Source organism: Oncorhynchus kisutch, linkage group LG24, assembly GCF_002021735.2.
Source record: "Oncorhynchus kisutch isolate 150728-3 linkage group LG24, Okis_V2, whole genome shotgun sequence".
In the NCBI taxonomy this organism is placed as follows: Eukaryota; Metazoa; Chordata; class Actinopteri; order Salmoniformes; family Salmonidae; genus Oncorhynchus; species Oncorhynchus kisutch.
In genome coordinates, this window is record NC_034197.2 from 15,149,722 (window position 1) to 15,163,863 (window position 14,142).

The 14,142-nt window shown below is 43.6% G+C and overlaps 3 protein-coding genes and 1 long non-coding RNA gene across 4 annotated transcripts; all 4 read right to left on the bottom strand.

Annotated features, from left to right (window-relative positions):
- Positions 1–13: 13 nt before the first annotated feature.
- On the bottom strand, positions 14–1,958 carry LOC116357025 (voltage-dependent L-type calcium channel subunit alpha-1D-like). Its single transcript, XM_031804346.1, has 5 exons — positions 1,952–1,958; positions 1,499–1,724; positions 907–1,114; positions 349–469; positions 14–93 (listed from the first exon to the last, which is right to left on the bottom strand). Exons 1-5 carry the CDS (start codon positions 1,956–1,958, stop codon positions 14–16), a joined length of 642 nt encoding a protein of 213 aa, XP_031660206.1.
- Positions 1,958–3,217, bottom strand: LOC116356835 (uncharacterized). The gene is made up of 3 exons (XR_004205116.1): positions 3,149–3,217; positions 2,996–3,022; positions 1,958–2,112 (listed from the first exon to the last, which is right to left on the bottom strand). It is a non-coding gene; the product is annotated as an uncharacterized LOC116356835 (long non-coding RNA).
- Positions 3,218–4,065: 848 nt separating this feature from the next.
- On the bottom strand, positions 4,066–9,718 carry LOC116357027 (voltage-dependent L-type calcium channel subunit alpha-1D-like). The gene is made up of 9 exons (XM_031804348.1): positions 9,616–9,718; positions 6,772–6,911; positions 6,531–6,676; positions 6,212–6,364; positions 5,745–5,941; positions 5,231–5,334; positions 4,963–5,105; positions 4,778–4,843; positions 4,066–4,079 (listed from the first exon to the last, which is right to left on the bottom strand). Exons 2-9 carry the CDS (start codon positions 6,834–6,836, stop codon positions 4,066–4,068), a joined length of 888 nt encoding a protein of 295 aa, XP_031660208.1. The 5' UTR covers positions 6,837–6,911; positions 9,616–9,718.
- A 170-nt stretch (positions 9,719–9,888) lies between these two features.
- Positions 9,889–13,369, bottom strand: LOC116357028 (voltage-dependent L-type calcium channel subunit alpha-1F-like). The gene is made up of 3 exons (XM_031804349.1): positions 12,667–13,369; positions 10,732–10,965; positions 9,889–9,914 (listed from the first exon to the last, which is right to left on the bottom strand). Exons 1-3 carry the CDS (start codon positions 12,677–12,679, stop codon positions 9,889–9,891), a joined length of 273 nt encoding a protein of 90 aa, XP_031660209.1. The 5' UTR covers positions 12,680–13,369.
- Positions 13,370–14,142: the final 773 nt, after the last annotated feature.

Below are 14,142 nucleotides of genomic sequence, written 5' to 3' on the forward strand. Positions count from 1 at the left end.
GCTTCTGTGATACTTACTCTACTTGCTTTTTTCCACCATCGCCACCTGCCAAGTTGTCCACAGCGATAGCCAAGAAGACATTGAGCAGGATATCTAATCAAGAGATATCAAGGAATTGACCAAGAGCTTGACAACATCAGTGAATACCGATCTTATAGAGTACAGTCGGTATTGATAGAGGTTTGTGTACATTCAATAGCTTTGTAGGCCGTCATTGTAAATAAGATTTTGTTCTTAACTGACTTGCCTAGTTAAATAAAGGTTCAATAAAAAATACATAAATAAATTGTACACAAGCAGATTTTATACTTAACCAACTCGCTCTGTCTTGGTTAACAGAAAGGATACAGTTGCCGACAACAAAGAGGGAGACGAAGTAGACACACACAATCATCTGTGGGAAGACTGGCCCGCCATAAGCCATGATCCCATCATACATCACAGCATTCCAGTCCTCTCCTGTAAGGATCTACAGAGGAGAAAAGGAGAGGGAGAGAGGGAGAGAGGGGGAGAGAGAGAGAGTGAAAGAAAGAAAGCGAGAGAGAGATACATAGAAATAGAGACACAGAGAGAGAGAGAGAGAGAGAGAGAGAGAGAGAGAGAGAGAGAGAGAGAGAGAGAGAGAGAGAGACAGAGAGAGAGAGAGAGAGAGAGACAGAGAGAGAGACAGAGAGAAAGAGAGAAACAGAGAGAGAGACAGAGGGAAAGAGAGAGACAGAGAGAGAGAGAGAGAGAGAGAGTGAGAGAGAGAGTGAGAGAGAGCGAGAGAGAGACAGAGAGAGAGACAGAGGGAAAGAGAGAGACAGAGAGAGAGACAGAGGGAAAGAGAGAGACAGAGAGAGGGCGACTGTAATGAAAAGTATGGAGAATTCGATAGTAGTGTTAGAATTAGTGTTAGAATTCTACCTGGAAGCAGGTGAGCAGGGCCTGGGGAAAAGTGTCAAACGTGCTTCTCTTCATCTGAGTCTCATCAAAGTTGAACTTGCCCCCAAACAGCTGCATCCCCAGCAGGGAGAAGATGATGAGGAAGAGGAAAAGCAGGAGCAGCAGGGAGCAGATAGCCTTCATGGAGTTGAGCAGGGAATTGACCAGGTTTGATAGGGCTGCCCAGTGCCTAAACAGGAAACAGGTAGTTTCAGTGTTTGAGGGTATGAGGTATGTAGTAGCCTTCCATACTGAATGCATGCATGAAATGTATCAATTGCTGAGTGACATTCCATATAGTTCTTTCAGAAGTGCGTTTCACTTGCATAGCAGCGTATTCCGGAAAGATCTGGGACCAAGCTAGCAAGACAGCCCACACAGATCTGTGACCAAGCAAGCAAGACCTGTGACCAAGCTAGCAAGACCGTAGACCGTATGAGCAAAACAACACAAACAGAACTGGAACCAAGCAAGCAAGACAGACCAAACAGATCTGGGACCTGGCTAACAAGACCGTAGGCAATATGAGCAAGACAACACAAACAGAACTGGGACCAAGCTAGCAGTTACCGACCGTGTCACTTTGAACACCCTGAGCAGGCGGACACAGCGCAGCACAGAGATGCCGATGGGAGGGATGATTTGCAACTCTACCAAGACTGTCTCCAGGATGCCACCACACACCACGAAGCAGTCGAAGCGGTTAAACAGAGCCATGAAGTGGATCTGGAAACCGAAACTGTACATCTTTAACAGCATCTCCAGCGTGAACAACATCAACAGGATCTTATTGGCCCGCTCTGAAGGAAAGACCAAGGAAAATAAAGGTTATTTATGTATTTATGTATATATATTTTTCCTGACGTCTATGTCAACATTTCATCCTGCTGAATTAGGGAGAAAATTACGTAGAGAAAAGGAAACAGGGGAGGAGGACAAGCAGAAACAAATAGAAAAGACCAGATACAGGTAGGTGGAGAGAGAACGAATAACAGGAAGAGATGTAGAGAAAAGAGTGTTTCCTGACCCTGCATCTCGGTGAGCCACTTGGGCTGGCCGTAGTGTTCAGAGGCGCTGGCTGCAGTGTTGAGAAACACCAGAAGAAGGACCAGCCAGTAGAAGTTCTGGGATTTGACTGCTACACGACAGTTCTTCCGAAAGGCGTGGTTCAGTTGGCATAGCTGTTCACTGAGTGAAGTGAGAGACAAGAGACAAGTTGCATGAGGAGCGGAAGGGTCAGAAACCGGCTTTGTCAAAAGTCTGTCGTGTACTTTCTCATTTAAAAAACCAGGAAATCAAACATTATTGTGTATATTCTGAGAACTGTCATGACATTGCCCTGTTGGGTGAGGTTTATGACTCCCCCCATAAATACCTTTCCCCCTTTTCTCTCCACTCTACAGAATGGACTCTTGGAAAGCCCTTCGTACCACAGAGAAAGTATGGTAAAGGTTGCGGAATAATTCCCTTTCTCAACCATTTGAAAGTGTCCGTTGGTACTTAAAGAATATGATGTCAGATCAGTTGTTGTCTGGGACATTATATCTGATGATAGGATGACATAAATTGTATCTTGGAAAGTCTACACATTGTAGTTATCCGATTCACATGGAATTGTTGCGCAATTTAAATGTTTAAATATGAAACTATTTGTGAGATGACGAAATCTGATTTTAGCTTCTAAATGAGAGAATTGTTTTCATAAGTAAACTTATGCTCACTCAGTGGCCACGCCCAAGTGAACAGACATTGGTTGGAGAGGGATGAAGCACGCCCTTCTCTTCCCCAGTACAAAAACCCCTGTGACCCAATTCACGTTAGACTAAGCAAACCCAGGCTTGTGGTTGCGAACAGTTGAAAGGCTACTCTATCTAACAAAATGTACGAGACCAGATCCCCACACTGGAATGGTGAATTTCGACTGGACCAGCCAGAATACAGCACGAGCTGATTATGTCAACTTCGTGTGAACTTTGAACTGTTATTCACTAAAGAATCGATTTGATAAAATAGCATGTCATATAATTGAATCATAGTCAGAGGCACAACTGAGCTATCCTACTCAACTTACCAGAAACTGTTGGCCATCATTTTAGCCCTGAAAAAAAGGAGAAAGAAGCATTACATGACAACACTGATAACAATGACGTCTAATTAACAAAGAATGAAATTCAAATACATTTGTTTATTTCATTACATAAGAGATGTGTGTTTATTTCATTACATAAGAGATGCGCAGCAGCCATTGTCGTCATCTAGATATGCTTCAAATTCAGAGTCTGAATCCGATTCTGTTGAACACATAGCAGAGCCATAGATTAGATCACAGAGAGCCTAGTAGTTCAAAACAAATCAAACTGTATTTGTCACATGCGCCGAATACAACCGCTGTAGACCTTACAGTGAAATGTTTACTTACAAGCTCTTAAAGAACATTGCAGAGTGAGAAAATATTTGCAAAATATGAAAAGGGTCTACGATACAATAATAAAATAACAATAACTAGGCTATATACAGGGGATACCGGTTCCAAATGAATGTGCAGGGGTACAGGTAAGTCAAGGTAATTGAGGTCATATGTACATGTAGGTAGGAGTAAAGTGACTATACTTAGATAATAAACAGTGAGGATCAGCAGCATAAAAAAGGGGGTCAATGTAAATAGCCCAGGTAGTCATTTGATTAACTGTTCAGCAGTCTTATGGCTTGGGGGTAGAAGCTGTTAAGGAGCCTTTTGGACCTAGACTTGTCGCTCCGGTACCGCTTGCCGTGCAGTAGCAGAGAGAATAGTCTATGACTAGGGTGGCTGGAGTCTTTGACAATTTGTAGGGCCCTCCTCTGACACCACCTGGTATTGAGGTCCTGGATGGCAGGAAGCTTGGCCCCAGTGACATACTGGGCCATACGCATTACCCTCTGTAGCCCCTTGCGGTCAGATGCCCGAGCAGTTGCCATACCAGGCAGTGATGCAACCAGCCAGGATGATCTCGATGGTGCAGCTGTGTAACGTTTTGAGGATCTGAGGACCCATGCCAAATCTTTGCAGTCTCCCGGGGGGGGGGGGGGGGGGGTCGTGTTGGAGTCGTGTTGGAGTCGTGTTTGGCATTGCAGTCGTGGGTGAACAGGGAGTACAGGAGGGGACTAAGCATGCACGCCTGAGAGTCAGTGAAGACACTTGCCAGTTGGTCAGCGCATACTCTGAGTACATGTCCTGGGAATCCGTCTGGCTCTGCGGCCTTGTGAATGTTGACCTGTTTAAAGGTCTTACTCACATTGGCTACGGAGAGCGTGATCACACAGAACAGCTTGTGCTCTCATGCATGCTCCAGTGTTGCTTGCCTCGAAGCATGCATAGAAGCCATTTAGCTTGTCTGATAGGCTTGTGTCATTGGGCAGCTCGCGGCTGCTCTTCCCTTTGTAATCCGTAATGGTTTTCAAGCGCTGCCACATCTGACAAGCTTCAGAGGCGGTGTAGTAGGATTCAATCTTATTCCTGTATTGACGCTTTGCCTGTTTGATGGTTCGTCGGAGGGCATAACGAATTGGATTCTGGTTAAATAAATAGATAAATAGTTAAATAGCGGGATTTCTTATAAGCGTCCGGATTAGTGTCTCGCTCCTTGAAAGCAGCAGCTCTACCCTTTAGCTCGGTGGAGATGTTACATGTAATCGAAGACTTGTTGGTTGGGATATGAACGTACAGCCTCTGTGGGGATGATGAAGGTGGTCTAGAGTTTTTTTCCCCTTCTGGTTGCACATGTGACATGCTGGTAGAAATGAGGTAAAACGGTTTTAAGTTTTCCTGCATTAATACACAGACAGTAACAGTGAGAAGAGTGACAGGCCATCATACCTCCGTCCTCGCTGTGTTTATACCAGCCAAACTTCTTCATCATTTTCTTCTTGGCAACAGCAGCACCTTGTTAGGAGACAAAGGAAAGGTTGACTATATGGGTGCAAGGCTGTGTTTTCAATGTGTGTGCATTTATTTGTGTGTTTATATGTGCGTGTGTATCTCAGTCAGTCAGTTAACCGTACGTTTGTTTCCTTCCTCATCCACATCCTCGGCCTCGATGAGCCAGTCCATGTAACCACACATATCCTCCTCCATCTGCTTCTTATTCTGGGCGTCCTGCAGCTCTCCACGAGCCACGGCCTTCTCTCTTTCCTTGGAGAACTCTCTGCACACACAGACACACGTACAGTCGCACACATAGACGGTCAGCACACAACCTACACTCGGAGAAGGCCTTCACACACAAATGTAACACAAGACAAACATCCACACAAACTTCCACTCACTCACCCGCTCAACACTCCCAATACAAGGTTGAGTACGAAAAACGAGCCAAATATGACCAGAGAGACAAAGTACACCCAGGGTATTTCAAAGCCAATTGCATCATTCATCTGCAGGAATACAGAAAGAGACAGAGGGAGATGAAGCATTGTTAATCGTGCTTCTACATCTGCATTGGGGGGTTTTACGCTGGGTTTCTGTATAAGCACTTTGTGATAACTGCTGATTTAAAAAAGAGTTTTATAAATACATTTGATTGATTGATTGATTGCTTGATTGATAGATAATCAGAAACTGTTCCATTTTTATGTGACGATAGACAATTTAAGTCAAATTAAATCAGAGGAGTAGTTAAGAATAGGAAGAAAGTACTAGGGGTGCATTCAAAATGACACCCTTTTCCCTATGTAGTGCACTACCTTTGGCCAGGGTCCACAGGTCTCTGCTCAAAGTAACACACTATAGGGAGTAGGGTAGCATTTATGATGCAGCCAAGAAAAAAAAGAGAGGCTGATATTACCCAGTAGAGCACATCGGTCCAGCCCTCCATGGTGATACACTGGAACACAGTCAACATGGCAAAAAAGATGTTGTCAAAGTTGGTGATCCCGCCGTTAGGCCCCTCCCACGGTCCTCTGCACTCTGTCCCATTGCCCACACAATCGCGCCCATTTCCAGCAAACGCACACGGTGTGGGGTCATCATCCACGTTCAGTTCTGGGAGAGAGGACAACATGAGGAGGTCACTCATCATGACAAATGTCTTAGTCTTCTTAGTAAAAAGATGGAAATCTCATATAAAATCCAGGCTTCCAAAGCATTAGCTTATAACAAACTTGTATGCAAATAACTTGTTTACCCATGTCTGCGTACAATGACTCAAATGCAACTCTTTAATATAGTGTTAGGATGTGTATGTACAGTATAGAGCAGGGTATGTACAGTACAGTGCAGTATACTTGTTTGTGTTGTAAGTGAAGTTTGTACCTGTGCCCAAGTAGAAACAGGTCTTGTGCATCCTGCCGAGGAAGAGCTCCAGGCCGATGATGGCATAGATGATGATGACAAACATGACCAGCAGACCAATGTGGAGTAGGGGAACCATGGCCTTCATGATGGAGTTCAAGACGATCTGGAGACCTGCACACACACACACACACACACACACACACACACACACACACACACGCACACACACATTCACCCAGCAGAGAGATGGGTTTTACTGAAACACACACACACACAGACACACACAGACACACACACACACACACACACACACATGTACACACACACGCAAACCTACTGGGAACGCCAGACACCAGCCTAAGGGGTCGCAGCACCCTGAAGGCTCGGAGCGCTTTAACATCCAGTCCTCCTGGTTTGCCTGCTGCGTGGTGGGCCTCTCCAGGCTTGTGGTCGGCCGTCCCCTCAGCAACCACACTGAACAACCTGCAACAACAGCCGCACAACAACAATACAGCTAAAACACCATAAACAGAATGGAGGGGGTAACAGAAGAGGAATGGAGACATGAGCTAGCGTACCCGACGACAACGATGACAAAATCAAGCAAATTCCAGCCACTGCGGATGTAGGCGCTAGGGTGCATGACCAAGCCATAGGCCAGGATCTTAGTGAAGGTTTCAATGGTGAAGATGACCAGGAAGACATACTCTACTTGTTCCTGCACTCACAGAGAGGGAGAAGACAGCATGGTCAAATATACATACTTCCTAATTTGTCCGTTACTGTAATCAGTAAATAGCAAAGACAACTGTTGGGAAAATTAGGTAAAGACATTTTTACAAGATGTCTGTGGATGTTCATAATGCAGGGTTAATACCTGTCTAATATCCAATGCATATGTTATATTCAGGGGTGTAATGTTTAAGGTTGATGTATCTACTGCATGTGGGGTCTGAAGGAAGCCAGGCACTGTCACGTTGATGGCTTATACTGTACATGTATACTTTAGGTCAAAATTAGTGCACACGAATAGGGAGCCATTTCGGAAGTAGCCAGAGTCTGTCCTGTAGTGATTACAGTAGCTTCAGCCCTGTTAACTTACAGCCCAAAACAGGCTTAATGAGCCAGCCACTAGAGCGCTAGTCAGTAACCCTTGGACTAATGCTTCTTAATGCTGCTAATCTTTGGCACCACAGTCGCTAGGCATCAGGCTGGAATAGGAATGCAGCCAAAAGCTGGCTATAGCATCGTGGTCAAACAAGGTGATGTGACAGATTAGAGGGTACAGTACCTTCACTATGGAACGATAGGCTGTAGTGCAATGAATGGAGACAGCGATTGCTTCATTCTATTCAAATCAGGACAGCTGTAGTCCCTGAAGTGAGGACAATTACCCTATAAGTATTTCTTAACACCATACTACACGACCAAAAGTATGTGGACACCTGCTCGTTGAACATCTCTCTCCAAAATCATGGGCATTAATATGGAGTTGGTCCCCCCCTCTGGTGCTATAACAGCCTCCACTAGCCTCCACAAGGCTTTCCACTAGATGGTGGAACTTTGCTGTGGGGACTTGCTTCTATTCAGCCACAAGAGCATCATTGAGGTTGGGCAATTAGTCATGGCTCGCAGTTGGCGTTCCAATTCATACAAACAAGATGGGAACCACACCTTTTTGTTTGTCTGAATTTGCGGGTTTTACACACCAGCCAAGCTTCTGGGAGAGCATGATGGTTCTCTTTTGATGAGGCGTTCCAATTCATCCCAAAGGTGTTTAATGGAGTTGATGTCAGGGCTATGTGCAGACCAGTCAAGTTTTTCCACACCGATCTCAACAAACCATTTCTGTATGGGCCTCATTTTGTGCACAGGGGCATTGACATGCTGAAACAGGAAAGGGCCTTTCCCAAACTGTTGCCACAAAGTTGGAAGCACGGAATTCTCTAGAATGTCATTGTATGCTGTAACATTAAGATTTCCCTTCACTGGAACTAAGGGGCCTAGCCCGAACCATGAAAAACAGTCTCAGACCATTATTCCTCCTCCACCAAACTTTACAGTTGGCACTATGCATTCGGGCAGGTAGCGTTCTCCTAGCATCCGCCAAACCCAGATTCGTTGGACTGCCAGATGGTGAAGTGTGATTCATCACTCCAGAGAACGTGTTGCCACTGCTCCAGAGTCCAATGGCGGCGAGCTTTACACCACTCCAGCCGACTCTTGGCATTCTGCAGGGTGATCTTAGGCTTGTGTGTGCCTGCTCGGCCATGGAAACCCATTTCATGAAGTTCCCGACGAACAGTTCATCTGCTGACGTTGCTTCTATAGGCAGTTTGGAACTCAGTAGTGAGTTTTGCAATCGAGGACAGACGATTTTTATGTGTAACGCGCTTCGGCACTCGGCGGTCCCGTTCTGTGAGCTTGTGTGGCCTACCACATTGCTGCTGAGCCGTTATTGCTCCTAGACATTTCCACTTCACAAGAACAGCACTTACAGTTGACCAGGGCAGCTCTAGCAGGGCAGAAATTTGATGAACTGACTTGTTGGAAAGGTGGCATCCTATGATAGTGTCACGTTGAAAGTCACTGAGCTCTTAGGTAAGGCCATTCTACTGCCAATGTTTGCTATGGAGATTGCATGGCGGTGTGCTCGGTTTTTATAAACCTGTCAGCAACCAACGGGTGTGGCTGAAATAGCAGAATCCACTCATTTGAAGGGGTGTCTACATACTTGAGTACATATAGTGTATGTTATTTATGAGTGTTAATGTGCTGTAAACTACCTTAAAGATTTCATACTGGAATTCCTATAGTAGGTAGGGGGGTATTACAGTGAAGCGTCAGACTTCAGCCTGAGTTCCCTTCCACAAGTCTAATCCAATAAAGGGATCCACGCCGGAGGGATTTAAATACAGTACTAACCAACCACTGTCCTGCCCCACAGCCAAGCAGATGGACTAGACAGACTCGGCATGATGAGGTTGTGTACTGGGGGAGTTGAGGGGCTTGACACTTTACGATAACACCCCTAACTTCTCTGAAACTGGTGGAATCTACCTGTTTTCCATAGTATTTTGATACATCCTTTGATAATGCCACGTCTCACAGCGAGGCTTCCAGGCTTTTCTGATCGCCTCTCGTCATTTGATTCCATTGACATGGGTTCAAATAGTATTTGAAATTGTTCAAATAGTTTGAGCATTTGCTTGAGCCTGCCTGAGTCCCAGATGGATTTTGCACTTTAAGTATTCCACTGATTCAACTGCGCCAAAGCAAGCTAAATGAATCAGATTTCAAATATCTCTATTTTAACCCAGGTTTGGTCCTTGTATAGCACTCCCAAAATAACCCTCTCTTTACCCTCTATGATCTCCCTGATTGACACCTCAGCCTCTATCAGCCGCCGTGCACCAACTCACCAGGTTGTGGTTGGTGGAATTGGAGTCCTCCTCAGGGAAGGGTTTAGATACACCCAGGGCCACACAGTTGGCAAAGATAGCAAGTAGAATGAAGATATCAAAAGGTCTGCAGGACCACAGTTAAGGGTAAATGCTCAACACCACATTGAATGCATCATTGACTTACAGTTTTTCTCAATCGCGTACAAGCAATTTCGGATCTGTGTTGAAATGTATCTACAGCAGAACAGCAATGATCAAATGCTCAAATACATTTACAGTTTCCTAAAGAAGTTAAATCCGCTTGGTGTTTTGTTTCCCTGACACGACACAAACAAGTATTGCGATATTGGTATCATCCCAGCCCTACATTATAGAGCTTTGTTTTAGTGTGGATTGAGGCAGATACATTCATATCAGTTGAGTTACTCTATTGAAATCACCTACAGTATCCTTATTTCTATTTTGTGTTTCTATGAGCAAACCAGCCTACGAATTAAATACATGGAATCGGATTGTGATGATCACAACAATTGAATCCTGCACACAATGTCCTTATTTAAAATCTTATTTTTTTACAAGGAATAATATTTGATTTGACGTGTATGAAATTGTTTGATGAAATATGCATAAAAGGAGAGTAATTGCTCATAATTCTGCACCTTTGGATAGTTGTACTTCCAGTTTTGATCGTCATGATTTACTGACGACAAAGAAAATGGACTGATCTACTGGGATTTTTAAAAGACAGACTAACTTTCTGTTTTGCCTGCTTGGACTCAAGAGATAAGTCTGGTTGCACTCTTTTGATAAATGTATTTGGAATTTTGGTGGTATAATATAGTTAGGATGAATGTATTTATGTTTTGAGAAGGCCACTGCATTTTGAAAATGCATTTACTGTTTTGCAAAAGGCCACAGAGTTCTGTGTCTCGTAGACTCTGTTTTGAAAATCAACATTTGTTCCACAAAATGCTTGTAAGCGATTGAGATGACTTTAATAGGGTCTCTCAACACAGTAGGGGGTTTAAATGCTCTGACGCGCGCGCACACACACACACACACACACACACACACACACACACACACACACACACACACACACACACACACACACACACACACACACACACACACACACACAGAGGTACATCATCATTGAAGGATATTTCCATTCAACAAGGGCTAAGGCAGCCATGCGGATGGGGTTACTGAGGGTGAGGCAGCAGAGGGCTCGAGGCGCTCGGAGAGCAGATTTGTTGGCTTGTATCTGCTTCTTCTGTCCACCACCCCTCTTCTTGCCCGAGGCAGCAGAGCCGAGGGTGTCGGACTTGTCCCCGGCAACCGAGCCGGCCAAGGAGACGCCATCCTCTGCAGGAGACAGAGAGAAGATAGTCACCATTCATTTACCAAGTTCATTATCTAGGTTATTGTTATGTAGTTGCTATGCACTACTGTGTGTATAAAATGTGGTGGACCATTTCTTTTCACAGTCTTCAATATCTATCAAGTGACCTACTCTTTAATATTGTGTCAATTACTCAAAAATGGGCCAATATTCATCGACAGTAATGAAACAAGAGTAAGTAAATAGCCTTGCGTGAGCTGGAACGGCTCGTAGGAGCAGGAGCCTATCTCCTGTTTCTGTAGCGTGAGGCAGCTTGATGTACAAGTACACCCCCTAGACAGGACGCTAGTCTTTCGCACTCTCCTTAATGCCGAGTGCCAAGCAGAGACGCATTCTGTCCCATTTTTACAGTCTTTGGTATGACCCAGCCGAGGAGCGAACTCCAAACCTTCCAATCTAAGAGGGGCACTCTGACCACAAGGCCACTGAGATGGCTAATGAAGCAACAGTATTATTAACATATTGGATAAGATTATTGAAATTTGGCCAGGGGTTGGGCAGGTATTGGTTTCAGCCTGGACATGATTGGACTACCTACAATGTACAGTAATGCATGATAGGCCTACAGATTATATAAAAGGTATGATATGCCTATAGGGTACAGTAATGCATGATAGGCCTATAGGGTACATTAAGGTACGATAGGCCTATAGGGTACATTAAGGTATGATAGGCCTATACGGTACATTAAGGTATGATAGGCTTACATAGTACAGTAAGGTATAATAGGCCTATAGGGTATATTATGATCTGATAGGCCTATAGGGTATATTAAGATCTGATAGGCCTATAAGGTGCACTAAGGTATGATATGCCTACAGGGTACATTAATGTGTGGTAGGCCTATAGGTACATTAAGGTATGATAGGCCTATAGGGTACATAAATATGTAATAGGCCTATATGGTACATTGCGGTCTGATAGGCCTATAGGGTACATTAAGGTATGATAGGCCTATAGGGCACATTAAGGTCTGATAGGCCTATAGGGTATATTAAGGTACGATAGGCCTATAGGGTATATTAAGGTATGATTGGCCTATAGGGTACATTAAGGTATGATAGGACTACATGGAACCATAAGATGCCATATTGAGTTGAACAGCTGTGATAAAAGGGCTGTTTGACAATGTGCCCGCCCACTGCCCCCAGCCACAAGTGTTGGCTATAATTCCTTATTGTGTTTCGTGACAATGGTACTGTGTGTGGGCCTAATTGGATAATGACACAAAGCTGACAAGAGTTGTTATTGAAAGTGACTAGGACTAACGGTTTATGTTGTAAGCGATCCTTGAGTTATTATATTAATACATTATACATTATACAGACATTATGCCCATTGATTCTTGAAGGATATTAAAAGCCTTATGAGTCATACATACCCTTTTATAACCCCAAATCTGAGGTTGTATGACATCATTGTTTGTTGTTTTTGCATTGGCATTTGTAAACAAACAAAGTATAACAAAGTATAGGTTCAAGATACGTTTCGAATTACAGTATCATGACAATTTCATGGACTTTCAGTCCTTTCATGCACAGCAATGAATGCAAACTTTCTCAGCTCCCCCTTACTCCTTTTACAAAACAAAGTCACGGGGTCAGCCGTTTAGAATTACAGATTGGGAACAACCAAAACGACGTTTTGCATGGCCAATATTTTACCTTTTCCTGCCATGTCGCAGTTCAAAACCACGATATGCCTTCAGCTTCAGGGAAAGAGCCACCATCAAATAGTTTTGCAAGATGCAGAGTTTGACTGACAACCAATGTTGAAATTGGCTGTGCACCGCGTATTGGAAAACAAAAAAACGTATGGAGAGTTAGCAAGCCATTTCACAATCCGTGTCAGTGCTCCACACCGATAATTGGTCCATCCTTGTCGAATTATTTCTACAGCAATTACTCATGAAATCTGATATTTTTATTTATTGCTCCAATGCGGCAACATTTTTCTTTACCATGTAAGCACAGATAAAAATGTCCAGATAATAGTAATAAACTCGTCCCCACACACTCTGCAGGTTGCTAACGATCTGCTGTAGCCTTCAATTCAGGATTAGAGTAATTGAGCCGTTTAAAGGGATGACCGTGAAATCTTTTAAAGGGAGGGTGGAGGGAACGTAGAGGAACTTCTGGTCAGTGTGGTCCATGGACATGATGTATACAATTCTTTAAAAATGGCGACAACTAGACTATCTTGCGCCAAGTCCTTTTGGACGCATTTTCAGCACCATGGACAGCAAGCGATCAGTCAAGGACAGACGGACAAGTGGTGCAGGAGAGTTGCTGCAGTGCACACCTTGTGGGGTTTACTTTTCTCGTAAATGTCATCTAAACATTTACCAACGGTAACGTCTATCGGACGTCCTCAGTTATATATATATATATTTTTTTACAGTACATTACAGTAAAGTACACACACACAGTACAGTAAAGAAAAGTATAGTACAGTACTGTACAGTAGAGCACAGTAGACTACAGTAAAGTGAAGAAATGTAGTGTACTGTATTGTACCTTCATTTAATCTAATGTACTCCATTCTTCTGAACTAAACTGTACTGTACTCTACTGAATTGAACTATATTGTACTGTACTGTACTCTACTGTAATGTACTGTACCATACCGTACTCTACTGAATAAAACTCTACTGTATTGTACCATACCATACTGTACTCTACTGTACTTAATTGTGCCGTACTGTACTATGATGTTCAAACGTGTGAAAGATAACCTAGAAGTCTAGGATTGTTCAGACTGTACTTGTTTGGGTGGGTAGAGCTCATTAAAATAAATTACCCAGCATGCTGTGCAAGTCTTCTTTTTTTTACATTTACATTTTGGTCATTCAGCAGACACTCTTATCAGTACGAATGTAAACAAAACAAAATACATTACACAAGATGGGATCTTTTTGTGTTGGTAAAATTAATTATGCGAGAAATGGCAGTGGAAATGCTTTTATGCACAAATATTGATAAAATAACCATCATATCGAAGTAAACTGGGACTCACATGATGACATGTTGTGTGGTCCTCCAACTCATTTGTATATTTTATCATTAATAACATTAGCATGCTGCACAGAATATTTGGCTCCCTCCGTGCTTGCCTCTGCTGACCTCTGCTGGTGCATGTTT

Excerpts from the sequence above, each read along its gene's own strand:
- LOC116357025 (XM_031804346.1), bottom strand. Across the intron at positions 470-906 it reads CCCTGCTCACCTGCTTCCAG|ATCCTTACAGGAGAGGACTG; the intron begins GTAGAATTCTAA and ends TCTCCTCTGTAG. Across the intron at positions 94-348 it reads CCTCTTTGTTGTCGGCAACT|ATATCCTGCTCAATGTCTTC; the intron begins GTATCCTTTCTG and ends TCTCTTGATTAG.
- LOC116357027 (XM_031804348.1), bottom strand. The coding sequence starts at position 6,836 with ATGCACCCTAGCGCCTACATCCGCAGTGGCTGGAATTTGCTTGATTTT. Across the intron at positions 6,677-6,771 it reads TTTGTCATCGTTGTCGTCGG|GTTGTTCAGTGTGGTTGCTG; the intron begins GTACGCTAGCTC and ends CTGTTGTTGCAG. Across the intron at positions 4,844-4,962 it reads GGATGAGGAAGGAAACAAAC|GTGCTGCTGTTGCCAAGAAG; the intron begins GTACGGTTAACT and ends TCTCCTAACAAG.
- LOC116357028 (XM_031804349.1), bottom strand. Across the intron at positions 9,915-10,731 it reads GATGATGTACCTCTGTGTGT|GGAAACAAAACACCAAGCGG; the intron begins GTGTGTGTGTGT and ends GTGTCGTGTCAG.